Raw genomic sequence first — 14350 nt, 5'->3', positions numbered from 1 at the left:
ATGTATAGAATATACGGATAGTAAGTGCTACCTGATTAAGGAAGAATAAACTAAATCGGAAAAATATTATGAGATTCGTAATTGCTAAATTCAAGTGAATTTCGAGGACGAAATTCTTTAAGGGGGGTAGAACTGTAACGCCCCATTTTTCTGTGTCTGAAATAGTAAGTTATCGGTCTGTGAATAGTATCATCGGTCCGGGAATAAATATTATTTTTGTCCGGAAAAATTACTATGTATGTTTAATATTTTCTTTAATATTTATGGAGTATGTATACATTATTTTTATGGGTAGAAAGTAAGTAATGAATATTTTTAGAGAATTTAGAAAATTAGTGAATAGTTAATTAAGGAGTGATATTAATTAAGAAAATTAGAGGCAATATGTGTATGGAGTAAATTTGAAATGGTGTTATATTAATTAAGGAAATTAGATGAATTATTTTTATGGAGTAAATTTGAGGATTTTATTGTGGATTTTATTGTGTTAAATAATATTTTGAAAGAATTTAATTTGGAGAAGAAGGAGATAGCCAACGCCAAAGAGAAGAAGAAGGAGAGAAAGTGGTTGCTCAAATTATTGAGCACAAGGGTATTTTAGTCTTTTCTCAATATTGGATGACTAGGATTGAGTCATTGGAATCTAATGGCTACAAATATTCTCCAAATTAAATTCTTTCAAAATATTATTTAACACAATAAAATCCACAATAAAATCCTCAAATTTACTCCATAAAAATAATTCATCTAATTTCCTTAATTAATATAACACCATTTCAAATTTACTCCATACACATATTGCCTCTAATTTTCTTAATTAATATCACTCCTTAATTAACTATTCACTAATTTTCTAAATTCTCCAAAAATATTCATTACTTACTTTCTACCCATAAAAATAATGTATACATACTCCAGAAATATTAAAGAAAATATTAAACATACATAGTAATTTTTCCGGACAAAAATAATATTTATTCCCGGACCTATGATACTATTCACAGACCGATAACTTACTATTTCAGACACAGAAAAATGGGGCGTTACAATTAATGTCTAAATTAAAAAATATAAAAATCATTTGCCAACTCTGCATTTTAAAAATTATTGCTTTTACCACCCTTAGCATTAATTTCAATATTTTGGAATTGTACTTTTTCTTTTTTTGAAAAAGATATAATTCTATTTTTATATATTTCTATGGATGGTAGTAAATTTGTGATCAAATAAATTAAAAATAGAATTTTTTTGACCTAAAAAACAAAAATGATACTCTATTTTGAGCAGAAAATTAGAAAATAAAACAATTTCAAATTTACAATAATTTTTGGAACAAGTCTAATTATATGAATTATTACAGGTTAATACAATTTTTTTTATGTTGACTCTAAAGATATGACTTTATACTAATAAAAAGAATAAACCCATTTAATAAACAAAAAATAACCTCTTTCAAAAAAAAAAAAAAAACAAAAAATAACATTTTTTTGAAAAATAATGTAATTATTAATTAATTATATCTATATATTTAATTTGCATGTTTGGTGGCATCCATTATTTTGGTGAAAAGGACATAAAATAAAAGAAAATATAATGTAATAAATTCGCAAAGAGAAGAGAACATGTGATACTTCTACGAGGACGACCCCACCATAAACTTTCACTTCTGCGAGAACCGAGATTTAACAGTATTTTAAAATGGAAAATATTATAATCACGTCACCAAGTATCAAAAGCAAGCAGCAACTCGAAAATCACGCTGTCTTTCTTTCCTCTTTCAATCTCTTACTCGATCAATCGGTTTTGGTTTCTGTTTCGTAATCATCTAAAATGAATTCGAATCATCTCCTTCTTGAGGAGCCCATACGGATGGCTTCAATCTTGGAACCATCAAAATCAGTAAGTTTGTTCCAGAGGTTGAACACTACCGTTTTAGTTTGATCTCTCGTCTTTTGTTTTTTCTTTTAATTTTTGAAAATGATAAGTTGATTTGCGTTTGGTTGCTAAGAAAATGCGGGAAAGTTTAAAATGTCATTTTTAAGTGTTCTTCAGTTACTTGTGTATGCTGCTATTGTTTGATCGAGGAAGGTTGACTTTTTTCCTTATTTGCATCAAACTTTCATTTTCTTGATTTTCTTCCTCCTTTTTTCTATGTGAAAATGGTTCATTTACGATATTTTCTGATTCTCATTGATTTGTTTGCTTTCCGAGAAAATCTTAGGAATTTTATGAATTTTAGTTATATACCGTTGTTTTTTTCCCTCCTAATTCTTTTTTACCATAAGTTTTTTATTTTCTTAGCATTTAGTCAAAATGTGGATTCTATGATATTGATCTGTCTTTGGAACTATGATCATGGTCAAATTAATTGGGTTTCTGTTTTTTGATTTTTGGTTGAATATATTTTTCAGACTTTCTTTCCTGCAATGACAAAGATCGTCGGGACACTTGGTCCAAAATCACGGACTGTTGACATCATTTCTGGTTGCTTGAATGCTGGGATGTCTGGTATTTTCCAAATCTTATCTAAAATTGACAATTCTTTCACTATTTTTTTTTTCTCCTTAACTTTATTTTTATAATTTTAGTGAGATATGAAAGTAGAATTTGTATCAGGATCAGTACTTTGCAAGTTTCAGTTCACTCGAGACCTGCATATTGAAATACTTTAGAGTAGGGCGAGCTTCCGGTTACTGAACTGATCCGAACAATCTCGGTCCAACCGGAATGTATTTTTGTGGTAATCGAATCTAGAACTGAATGGTATAAAAACCAAATCTAAACCGAATTAATTCGATTCTGATTCAGTTATTCGAAAATCAATTAGCTATATCCGATTTAAAAATAAATTTGATTAGTTATGTATGGTAATCGAACCAAAACCAAAAACCAAATGGTTTTCTATATCCAAACCAATTGGTATCTGAATTACTAAAATAACTATCCGAATCCGACTGAAATCAGTCGGTTATAAACTGAATATTGCTCACCCCCACTTTAGATAAACTTCTTAGTTTATCTTTGGTAAAAAAATAAGAAAGAAAAGGAATAAATTCCAGATTACATTTTGGACTTATTTACCTCTGAAATGCTTTCAGGTTGATTCTCGATTTTTTTCTTGTATAGTGGCACGGTTTGATTTTTCATGGGGCGATGTGGAATATCACCAGGAGACGTTGGAAAATCTTAAAGCTGCGGTCAAGAGCACCAGGAAGCTCTGTGCAGTAAGCTTGTTCCTGTTCAGTTCAGTATATATATAAAGTTTAAATTATTCCTACTATGAAGCGTGAATATAAAGACACTACTGGAAATTAGGACAGTGTTTGGTTGTTCTACACATATCATATATATGTCACATGCTATATTTTCCCGTTAAAGTTGTACAATATTCTTTAGGTGTGACAGATAATAATTTAGCAACATAGTTTGAATACACGGTGATTATATTCCTTTTACATTTAATTGAAGTCTGTGTCTCTCTGGTTCATCTACAACAATTATTAAGAAGTTTGAAATGCTTCTTTATTGTCAAAATTATTTTTCAAAGTTTTTTACGTTTAAAGATTGTGAGTGCAGCTTGTAAACTATCCCAGAAATTATTGCATTTGAAAAAGTAAAGTTCTCTTTAAAGAAAATTTTATGCATTCCCTAACTAGACCTGCATTTCTACTTAGTTGCTGTCATTATGCATCCACTTATCTTTCTGTCATTATTTATAATTATTTTTCTGGCTTTTATACCAGATCATGCTAGATACAGTGGGTCCAGAGTTGCAAGTAGTCAATAGAACTGAGCATCCAATTTCCCTTCAAGCAGATGCCTCTGTTGTCCTAACACCAGATCAAGACAAAGAAGCCTCTTCAAATCTGCTACCAATAAATTTTACTGGTTTATCAAAGGTAAAAGTCTTTATACTTCTACTTTTGTTTTGTGTTTTCTTTTTTCTCTCTCCATAGAGTTTATTTCTACTGATCTGTTTTCAATCCCCCGCCTCTCTTTCTCTCTCTTCGCCACTTTTACTCCTTAGTCAAGTACATGATTTTATTGTATACAGTAAACTATGATGGACCCCCCACCTCCAACCCCTGCCATAAATGAAGTTCAATATGGTTTTTGCAGGCAGTGAAGAAAGGAGATACTATTTTTATTGGTCAGTATCTGTTCACAGGAAGTGAAACTACTTCTGTGTGGCTAGAGGTAAGACCACATTTGTGTATATGAGTTCAATTCCAAACGGCTCGTTTGGTATGAAGGTTGTTTTTTATTTTTAGTTGTTCTTTCTCAAGTTTAGAAGAAATTTATTATTGAAGTATTTTTATTTTTATAAGTTGATCTTTCAAAACAAAAAAGCAGGTCGTCACAATAAGAGGAAAACATAAAAAGTGGTTTTCCTTTTTTCATCAACCTTTTTTTTCTAAGTTGTAAACTTTAAGTATAGTAAAATAGAAATAAAAAACTAGAAACATAAATGATACCAAAAGAGAGCTAAGAGATTGCTAAAATTTGTTACTTTTTGCTGAACGGTCATAATGTTTGATTTTAATTTGGTTGAGCATTCAAATCATCTACTTCTCTTCTTAGATGCATCTATCACATTTCTAGAATGAGAAAATGACTCCTTGACTTGCTAGTTGCCTGATCATTTAACGTAAACCAGGGAACCTTTGCTTGAAAAAATAGCTCTCTAATTTTCAACTTCAAATGATCAGTCTTGCAAATATGATCTATACATCCATCTCATGAAGTTTCAATTGATGTTGCAGGTCACTGAAGTAAATGGCGAAGATGTGGTTTGCCTGATAAAAAATTCTGCTACCTTGGGAGGTCCACTCTATACTCTGCATGTCTCTCAAATTCGCATCAATCTGCCCACTCTCACGGATAAAGATAAGGAGGTCGGTGTTCATGCTTATTTAGATATTTTGAGTGGTTGATATTATTGGTGGTCTTAACGTGTTTATATTTCTTATTTCCTTAGCATTCACTGATTTCAATTTTCCTAAGTTTCTTTCTGGTTTGAGGATTGTGCTTCTTATATGAAATGTTTTGCCAAGGGACAACTTTAGTCTCACCAGTTGTATTCAGTGTAAATAAACTGCATAGCTTCATCAGTTTTATCTTATTTTACATTTAGTTCTTGTATCCACTGCAAAGAGGATATCCTCCACTTTGATTTCTTTGTTGTTCAGTACTATCTTCTTTTGGCTGGAAAAAGAATTGTTGCATTATTTAGTAAACATCAATTTGAGGTCTTCTTATGATTCATTTAATAGGTTGTGAACCTCATGCATTGTACAGAAAGCTGTAATAATTGTTGGTGCCACTACCAACTATATGTAAAGTATTAGCAAGATACTCTTCTATTCCTGAAAACTGCAATTTTCACTGTATGCCTACTTTCACGCTAAATTTCTTTGATGACATTTAGATCATCATTGATAATTGATCCTTGTCAGGTTATAAGCTCATGGGGTGTTCGGAACAATATAGACATCCTCTCATTGTCATATACCAGGCATGCTGAAGATGTCCGCCATGTAAGATTTTCCTGTTAGCCAAGCTCTCTTGTATTTTATTTTCTTACTTGATTATTTAAACCCCTCCTTTTCTTCGGTCTTTTACATCCATACTCTTTGTCTATCTTTGCTCTTCATATCAGTTTCTAGCTTCGCTAAAAGATTATTATAATCGAGGATTTGCTTTGATATGTAATTTTCTTCTTAATTTTCTTTATAATCCTATAGTGGCTGCTCATGTTATTACACAGGCCCGGGAATTTCTTTCCAAACTAGGGGACCTCCATCAAACTCAAATATTTGCGAAGATTGAAAATATAGAGGTGAATTATACATTTCCAGCTTTAACATGCCATTTTGGTGTTGTACTTACACTCAAATATCATTTTCAATTCCTATTTACAACCAAGATTTCTTGTTTTATATCATCCATGCTTGTAGGGATTAACTCATTTTGATGAGATCCTGCAAGAAGCAGATGGCATCATCCTTTCTCGTGGAAATTTGGGCATAGATCTCCCACCAGAGAAGGTTATCATTCAGATCTGAGCAATAATTACATAACTACATATGCATACAGTTTTGAGTTACAAGGATTACGTATTAACATTGCCAAAGGTTACATATGAGTGTGAAGGGCTTTAAAGCTGTCACAATAATACAACATTGCATGAACATCCCCCTCACCCCAAGAAACTCAGAAAGTCCCCTGATTTTTTTTTTTTTTTTCGGATCTGTGTCAATATACATTTCTTATTATGTTTATTGTCAAATATGACATAACTTTTCAATGAAAAAAAGAAGAGTTACATGCAGTACAAGTTGTATTTTCCCATTACGCCAAGCTACCAACAAGGATATTTATAGTTGGAAGTTCTCCTTTTTCTAAAAGAAGGTTTTTGCATTTTGAGAAAAAAAGTGTCCAGACGCGTTATGGTCTGAAATGAAACTCCTATATATGTTACAGGTGTTTCTATTTCAAAAAGCTGCTGTTTACAAGTGCAACATGGCTGGAAAGCCTGCTGTGGTTACTCGTGTTGTGGACAGTATGACAGACAATTTGAGACCTACTCGTGCAGAAGCAACTGATGTTGCCAATGCAGTATTGGATGGTAAATTTCAGTGGTCCAACATTGTGATGCCTTGGGTAACTTTTTAGTTGGAGTTTTGTCATGTTTGCTTTGTGGGCTGTGTTACAATATCTTCCACATGATAAGAAATGTTACTATATTGCTTATGACTATTCTAATTTTGAATTTCATTATAATTATACGTTATATGCAAACTAACATCACATAACAAAATTCAATTTTTCTGTTGCTCCAGGTAGTGATGCAATTCTTCTAGGTGCAGAGACCTTGCGGGGACTGTACCCTGTTGAGACCATTTCTATCGTTGGAAGAATATGTGCTGAGGTAGATTTTTCTGTTGCTATACTAAATTTTAACTTTATTAGCTTTCTTATGTTTTCTCTAGGTGGTCGAAGCCATCCACGCCCACGGTCCTCTCACCCTTTAACACATACTGACAAACACAAAGCAAAAGGGCTCTAATCCAAATGTTTTGGATTGTTATAGAAATTTTCTCCTTCCATGCCTTGTGCAAATATATTTATTAGTCTTCAGGCATAATGAAATGCGGGCCAAAACTGACCTGCTTTGCCTTATTTGCATGTGTTAGACTTTTATTTTATGGCCAGCAAGCTGGCCAGCTATTGAAGCTTCTGTCCATTATGATTTTATCCTGGGCTCGGTTCATAAGAAGAAAATGTCTGACCATTTTACCCTGGCCCTAGATGATTGAATAGTTTTCAGTTTGACCAAAAAAAAAAAAAAAAACAAGAAGAAGAGTAAATAGTTTCAATTTGTATTTCTTCACAAGAAAATGTTGTAAATATGATTGATAATTGAGTCCTTGGCATTGAGGGAGACTAAGAATCCACCAACTACTTAGGCTAGGTACTGTTGTCACATCTATTTCTTGCCATTTTTAATTGTTACTAGGCACAAAAAGTTAGTCCAATCTGGTGACTTCAGGCTGGAGAGGGTCCTGGAAAGTGGTCATGACATTGGGGCATGGACATGGAGCCAGACTTTATTTGATCTGCTCAATCATAAGGTTTGGTTGGCTTTGGTTGGGTATCATAATTGATGGTCAGGGTAAAAAGAAAAAAATGGATTTACAGATTTCCTGGATATTGAGCCACATTCTGTTAGTTCAAAATATATTTTATTCTATTTTTTTAGTGGAAACTAAATTTCCATCTGCAGGCAGAGAAAGTTTTCAATCAAGATCTGTATTTCAAAAAGGCTACCAAATATGTTGGGGAACCAATGACCCATTTAGAATCAATTGCTTCCTCAGCGGTACTCTTTTAATACTAAATTTTCTCTTTTATGCTTGTTTTATTCATTGCTGGCATGAAAATATTATTTGTTTCACTATATTATATTATTCTCTTATTCCTTTGCTGGTAATCTAGGTACGTGCAGCTATCAAGGTGAAGGCTTCTGTTATTATCTGCTTCACTTCAACGGGAAAAGCTGCTAGGTTTTCTATTTTCACAATTATTTTTATTATCTTTTTCTTGTTATAATTTTTGCACAAATGCAAATGCAGTAGGAATTCAAGTTTGAGTTGATTTTTGATTGAGAACAAGTTTCTTTTCTTTTCTTAAAAATAAGGGAAAAAAATAAATTTTTGATTTAGAACCTTGATAATATTCCAATACTTTATTTCAATGTAGGTTGATATCAAAGTACCGGCCAACAATGCCTGTGATATCTGTTGTTATCCCTCGACTTAAGACAAATCAACTGCGCTGGACCTTTACAGGTGCTTTTGAGGTATGCTATTGTTTTTTATTAGGCATAGTTTTTTTTTTTTTTTTTTTTTTTTTTTTTTTTTTTTTTTTTTTTTTTTTTTTTTTTTTGCTGCAGCAAGTAACTTCGCATGCCTTTTCTTTTTATCGAGGCTTGAATACATTACTGAAACCTACTGAACTAAACTTCAGTCCAAACTCCAGAACTGGTTGGGTTGGCTGCATGTTGATCATGATTGAATTTGAAGCTCATTTTTCCTCTTTGTTCCCCCTTGATGATTTTGTGGCAGGCAAGGCAGTCACTCATTGTCAGTGGACTTTTTCCCATCCTTGCAGACCCACAGCATGCGGTAAGTGTTAGTTTAACTTTTAAGTGATTTTTTGTTTCCCTTTCAATTCCCACTTCTTTTCATCTTCATACTTTCAATGAGTAGTAAAAGCTATGATGGAATTTTGGCCATCAGATCCATCATTTCGTGGAATTTTTCTTCCGGAAACACCTTGGCATAACCTTATTTTTGTAATCTCAAGTATTTAGCTAAAACTTAAGTGTTTGATTTCCATGTTAATTTTCATGGGGTTCAAATTCTAAAATTTATCTTGTCAAAATAGTTTTGAACCTTACAATTGTAGTGCTGGAATTCTCATAATTCAAATCACTGGGCTGTTTCCATGGGGATCTTATTCTTAGTGCTTGGTGCTCTTGACATTCAAATTGAACCCATTGAATGATGAAATTACTTAAGAAATGCATACTACTTGGTTTTGACAGGCTGAATCCACGAATGCAACAAATGAATCAGTTCTGAAGGTTGCTTTAGATCACGGCAAGGCAATTGGTGCTATAAAGCCACACGATCGAATTGTTGTTTGCCAGAAGGTTGGCGATTCATCTGTGGTAAAGATCCTTGAGCTCGAAGATTAATCAAAGCTAATAGTTATCATTCTAGCTTTTGCCCGCAACTTCTCATGGTACAGCACTAAATAAGGTGAAGTTGGAACTTCTTACAGAAGAAAGGATGGAAGGCTTTTGCGTACCTTCATTGCTGTTTTGCTTCCTTCATGTTTTACTCTCTCTTTCATGCAAGAGTGTAAATTGTGCTTTAAGAATCAAAGATTATTGATAAACTAATGAAAAGGAATAAATTAATTTGCACAATCGGGAGGATCCGAACTCGAAATTTCTCACTCTTCACGTAAGTGAGAAGACGAATCAGACTACCACCTGATTGGCTGTGGGGATATATGATTAGTATATCATAAAACACGAACATAAATACGAAATATTTTGGATATATGTCAACAATGTTCTTTTTGTTTTTCTATATAACTCTTTTAGAAAATCAAAATAATATTAGTTATTTTAATTTTACTCTTATGTAGATATTATATTAAAAAAATTTTAATTAATTGAGGATTAGTTAAAGGATATTTAGTTAATTACTCTTATTTTAAAAAAATATATATATATCAAGGACTCGATCATTTTCTTAATTTATACAAAGTCAAATTGTCAAATTTAACAGAAACGGAAAACATTAATCATGATTTGTATGTATTGAAGATAGATAGTTACCTTATCAAGTTAGTTAATGTTAGGCGCTGTAATTAATGTATTTAGATTAGATTACAATTGTTAGTTTAAGGTATTTTACAAGGAGACGAAAACGTAAGAATAAGGAGATTGAAAATAATAAACTATATTTATCCGTATTTCTACTCGCTCTTTCCTCTTCAAATCCAGCAAAAATATCATCAAGAGAAGTTGCTAATTATGTGTTAAAGATGCGTATAAATTATAAATTATAGTTCATATATCCAAAAATGATGTTTGTTGTCCATGTTCAAAGTATTTAAGTTATATCTATGTGCAAGGTGTTTTTTAAGAAGAAAAAGAATAAAAGGAATAAATTGTAAGGATATTGGAAATAGTAAATTTTAATTATCCATATTCTTACACTCTTTCCTCTCCAGTTATCTATCAATTTCTAACAAGTATTAGAGCCTTTTAAAGTTAACAATTGGTACCAGAGTATCTAAAAGTTAACAAGTTCTACCAGAGCTTCTATTCTACCATTCTTCTGCCCTGTATGCAGCCTCCAAATGGTTGCTTCCGATCACCCTATTGTGTCAAAGTGCCTCTGAGAAACGTAAATCTGCTGGACCAGGACCCAGGATTCCCTTCTGTTCACTTATCTTGCCCAGTCCAAGAGGAGGAGGAGGCGGTGGCGGTTCTGTAGTCTTTTCATCATCTCTCCATACAGTAGTTGCTGCCTGCCACTCTCTCTGCAACACAAATAAGCAATCCAAACAAATCAAAGGGAATAAGATACAAACAATCACCAGGAAGAGGAATTATTTATCAGTTTGTGGTTAGAGAAGAGACCATAATTAGGAAATATAAATATAATAAACACTTAATCATAGAGATAGATCTCTAGGATTTTCCTCATTGTGACAGTAATTTCATTGTAGCCTTTATAAGATTGAAAATACTTACCTCATCATGATTGTAACTTTCTTCTGGCAATAATGGGGATGTAAGAGGTGGAGCAACATCAGGATTGGGCTTTTTAAATATAAATGTAGTATACAGACCTACAAAGGGAAATATGCCAAAATACTGAGACCATGTAAATGAAATGCTGAAGTTGACAATTAAAACAGCATGTCAAAGTAAAAAAGATAAAATTAACACCTAATACATCAAATGATCGAGGAAGAAGCCTCCCTCTGGGATCTACTAGGTTTGGAACAGCATTCATCACCATGCCTGCAAAATGCATTCTTTGAGCATATGAAGATGGGAGATCAGTACTGCTCATCCAACAAAGAGAAAAAGCTCACTTATCATAACAAACATGGACACCAAGAGGGCAAAAAGAAAAAAAAAAATTCAATTAATAGTATAACAATGGAATAGTCTGCATTCAATACCTGTTATCATCATAGAATTCGGTCAAGTTCTGAATTTCCACATACTCTAAACCAGCTTCCCGGGCCAACCTAGTTGCATAATGCAAAGCACGATATTTTTAAGGTCACTAACAAAATATGTAAAAAGTGTAAATTTCTTAAAAAAGAGTAACATTCTTTGCATGTTTTCACAGATAATATTTCAATGAATGTAAATTACACGACCAGACAGACATGAACCTGATCAAGCTTGGAAAATGAACCAAACAATGTGTTTCAGCAGAAATGTCATGAGCAAATTTTAACTGGTATTTCTTCCCAAACAATGGAAACCTGAATCCAATATGACAAGTAAAAATATGCACAAGGTTATCTAAGAAAAAGAAAAAGCATATATTAAGTAGCTATATATACTTCTCTTCCTCAACTTCAAAGGTGATCATGTAGCTTTCTGATCGAATGCAATTAGGAACTATATTTGGCTTCATGCTGCCACTTCTATTGTGGTACGCTTCGACATTCTTTTGGTACTTTGCCCTATGTGATCATTAATGTCAAAATATTATCCACATTTCTCTTTTTCTGGGGTAAAATCTCATGGAACTAATGGTTAGAATAAAATGGAAATTTGAAGCTGAAGAACATTAAGCATTTAGGCATCCACATTGCGAAAGTGCAACAAGAAGTCATGCATAATGGCAAAAAAGAAAGATCTCATATGAAGCTTCCTCAGACATATTAACATTATGGATCATCACAAAACTTCATCTCCTTGCTCTTACATCAAGCTGGATTACAAGGATGAACAGTTAACAGCAGCTCTAAAAATAGTTCATGCGTTTGCGTGTGTGAAATAAAGAATGGGAGGTTATACTTGACAAGTAAAGGCCCATGACTAGTGAATCCATATTCATTATGAAGAAATGCAGACATTATCCTGTTTTAGTACCATATATACATTTGATATCTATGATATGCATGTGACTCATTTAGTAACATATCAAATTGCAAATTGGCACTAACAGAATCAGTGGGGCCAAAAATCGAAATAATTCTAAAAGGAGCACAAATGTAGTACCTCAAGAAACCAAGTAAATAAAAAAAAAGAAGGAAAATAGAAGATCCAAAAACATGTCCTAGACAATCATTATTCATACCATATGGTAGATGAGTCAGGAGTAATACCAAAAAAATAACCCCCCGGTTTAAGCAAAGATGATACATTATGCAGAAGTTTCCTTGCACTTTCCTCAGTCTCAAAACACAGCTGCAAGCAGAATTATAACTAGAGTTAAACAATCTAAAACAGAATATTACATATATATTTAGAAAAAATTCACTATTTTTTAACAGAAATGGTTAGAAGATGTGCTACAAAAACATGTTTAGAACCTGCAAATTCTGTAAACAGCAAACTAAATCAGCCTGGTTGGCCTTTTCCTGCAGCTGCATTTCGAAATTTTCCTGTAAAATCCATTTTTCAAGTTAAACAATGTAGGTTAAACTTAAAATATCCAACCATATGAATTACATCTTAACCTGATTAAAACCCCTGATATCCCACCCTATAGTGTAGTAACTCAGACCATTGAGCTACTAACCCAATGGCAACAAAGTAAAACAAAGCAACTTGAAGGCATTAAAAAGCTAATCACAATAAACATTAAGAATCATTTCTCTTATTGAGCATGAACTTTCAATGTAAACACATATCAATATAATGAATATAAAGACCATGAAACTCACTGAACAAGGATCAGCCTCAAAGAACTCAGTAGTATAACTTTTCCTCTGACTCTCCCAAGCTTCCCTAATCTCATTTATACCAAATGATGATACATCTGCAAAAAGAAAACTCATAAACAATCTTCACCATCACTCTCTTATGGATAGAGAGCTTAGCTACCATACTAAAAAGGAGATGGAACCCAACAACTTATACACAATACCAATTCCTATGTAGTGGCCAAATTGAGCACCATCCCATTTCTCTGCGTCCGCACTTCCTCCACAATACAAATCGCATACCTTCAAAGCCCAAAAATAAAACCCAATTTATAAATAACCACAAGTATATATACATACAAAGATATGAACTTTTGAGAAAGAGAGAGGATAATTAGAGCACAGACAGTGGCATAAGGGTGGACGAAAATCTTGATAAGGGCTGCTTTGGCGAACTCGTAGAGGCGATGGTGAGTCGACTCAGTTCTCGGAATCGCAAATGAGGCGTTCATGGAATTTCCAAAGCTTACTGTCCCAAGTTTCCGGTTTTTGGATTCGATTTGTTACTCCAGGATATAGACGGAGTCTCGGAGAAGAAATTTCAAAGCAGCGGGTCGGGTGAACGTCTTCTTCCGACTTCGGAGCTCACATGATGCTTTTAAGGGGGAAACAAATTATGAGACAAAATTATTATTTAGTTGCTTATAAAAACTAATATTTTTAAAAAATTAGTTTATTAATTTTTCAATTTTATGTTCATCAAGCAAATTAATCCTTTCATAATCTCAAAGAAAAAAAATTAATCCTTTGATACAAATTTAAAATTTTAAAAATAATCATTATTTTATTCGTATATTTTACTAAAATTAACTACTTTTTTATTTTAAAAAATAAAATATTTTATTCTTAATTTCTAAATCGGTTTTATATCCATATTGTGAAAATTTGAAAATACCTTCCCTAAAAAAAAAAAAAAAAAAAAAAAAAAAAAACTAGTCTTAGATCCATTTCAAGTAATATAATCAATTCTAAATTCAGCTTTAAATCTCCGTTGACAATCAAAATTCAAACTAAATTTACTATAAAAATGCTTAAATTCAATAATTTTCATGTGAAATTAAATTAAAATTGTTATCTTAAATTTCAAATATTAATAAATGCTATATTATTCTGCACTATAAATAATGGATTATATAACATAACTCACTTTAATATTTAATGAAACATCAATAAAGTAATTGATAATTAATAAAATAATTAATTTCGTCGAACAAAATAAAATTTTAAATACAAAGCTATTAGAAATAATATTTTGATCTTAATAAAAAAAAAAAGATGAAGGTATCTTTAAGTGTTAAATAAAATCATGTAT

At 32.2% G+C, this 14350-nt stretch overlaps 2 protein-coding genes across 6 annotated transcripts; one reads left to right on the top strand and one right to left on the bottom strand.

The window, feature by feature from the left end:
• The first annotated feature begins 1704 nt into the window (after nucleotides 1-1704).
• LOC105648366 (pyruvate kinase 1, cytosolic) lies at nucleotides 1705-9496 on the top strand. Of its 2 annotated transcripts, XM_012234735.4 has the most exons (16): nucleotides 1705-1899; nucleotides 2412-2508; nucleotides 3127-3224; nucleotides 3744-3899; nucleotides 4120-4197; nucleotides 4764-4895; nucleotides 5457-5537; nucleotides 5768-5839; nucleotides 5958-6047; nucleotides 6484-6628; nucleotides 6843-6931; nucleotides 7787-7882; nucleotides 7999-8066; nucleotides 8263-8362; nucleotides 8628-8687; nucleotides 9110-9496. In XM_012234735.4, the coding sequence occupies exons 1-16, from the start codon at nucleotides 1831-1833 to the stop codon at nucleotides 9260-9262; spliced, it is 1584 nt and encodes a 527-aa protein (XP_012090125.1). In that variant the 5' UTR covers nucleotides 1705-1830; the 3' UTR covers nucleotides 9263-9496. The 2 variants fall into 2 exon arrangements, with proteins under 2 accessions (XP_012090125.1, XP_020540536.1); XM_020684877.3 differs by lacking the exons at nucleotides 1705-1899; nucleotides 2412-2508 and having other exon boundaries at nucleotides 3127-3243.
• A 761-nt stretch (nucleotides 9497-10257) lies between these two features.
• Nucleotides 10258-13666, bottom strand: LOC105648376 (S-adenosyl-L-methionine-dependent methyltransferases superfamily protein). 4 transcript variants are annotated; one of them, XM_012234745.4, is made up of 11 exons: nucleotides 13386-13666; nucleotides 13203-13281; nucleotides 13000-13094; nucleotides 12646-12717; nucleotides 12411-12520; nucleotides 11668-11790; nucleotides 11494-11586; nucleotides 11275-11343; nucleotides 11036-11154; nucleotides 10838-10935; nucleotides 10258-10623 (listed from the first exon to the last, which is right to left on the bottom strand). In XM_012234745.4, the coding sequence occupies exons 1-11, from the start codon at nucleotides 13488-13490 to the stop codon at nucleotides 10468-10470; spliced, it is 1119 nt and encodes a 372-aa protein (XP_012090135.1). In that variant the 5' UTR covers nucleotides 13491-13666; the 3' UTR covers nucleotides 10258-10467. The 4 variants fall into 4 exon arrangements, with proteins under 4 accessions (XP_012090135.1, XP_012090143.1, XP_037495049.1 ...); XM_012234753.4 differs by having other exon boundaries at nucleotides 11036-11124; nucleotides 13386-13665; XM_037639121.2 differs by lacking the exons at nucleotides 11494-11586; nucleotides 11668-11790.
• Between the last annotated feature and the right edge of the window lie 684 nt (nucleotides 13667-14350).

The sequence above is a fragment of the Jatropha curcas genome, chromosome 6, assembly GCF_041381405.1.
Source record: "Jatropha curcas cultivar XTBG-Jc1 chromosome 6, XTBG_Jcur_1.0, whole genome shotgun sequence".
Classification (NCBI taxonomy): Eukaryota; Viridiplantae; Streptophyta; class Magnoliopsida; order Malpighiales; family Euphorbiaceae; genus Jatropha; species Jatropha curcas.
The sequence above is the reverse complement of the archived record's forward strand: the minus strand, read 5'-3'. Positions and strand labels throughout refer to the sequence as shown.

Coding starts and splice junctions, on each gene's coding strand:
- LOC105648376 (XM_012234745.4), bottom strand. CDS start 13,490: ATGAACGCCTCATTTGCGATTCCGAGAACTGAGTCGACTCACCATCGC. Junction 13,282..13,385: donor TCGTCCACCCTTATGCCACT/GTCTGTGCTCTA, acceptor TGGGCTTTGAAG/GTATGCGATTTGTATTGTGG. Junction 11,791..12,410: donor CCTGACTCATCTACCATATG/GTATGAATAATG, acceptor ATGATCACATAG/GGCAAAGTACCAAAAGAATG.
- LOC105648366 (XM_012234735.4), top strand. CDS start 1,831: ATGAATTCGAATCATCTCCTTCTTGAGGAGCCCATACGGATGGCTTCA. Junction 2,509..3,126: donor CTTGAATGCTGGGATGTCTG/GTATTTTCCAAA, acceptor TTTCTTGTATAG/TGGCACGGTTTGATTTTTCA. Junction 6,048..6,483: donor TAGATCTCCCACCAGAGAAG/GTTATCATTCAG, acceptor TATATGTTACAG/GTGTTTCTATTTCAAAAAGC.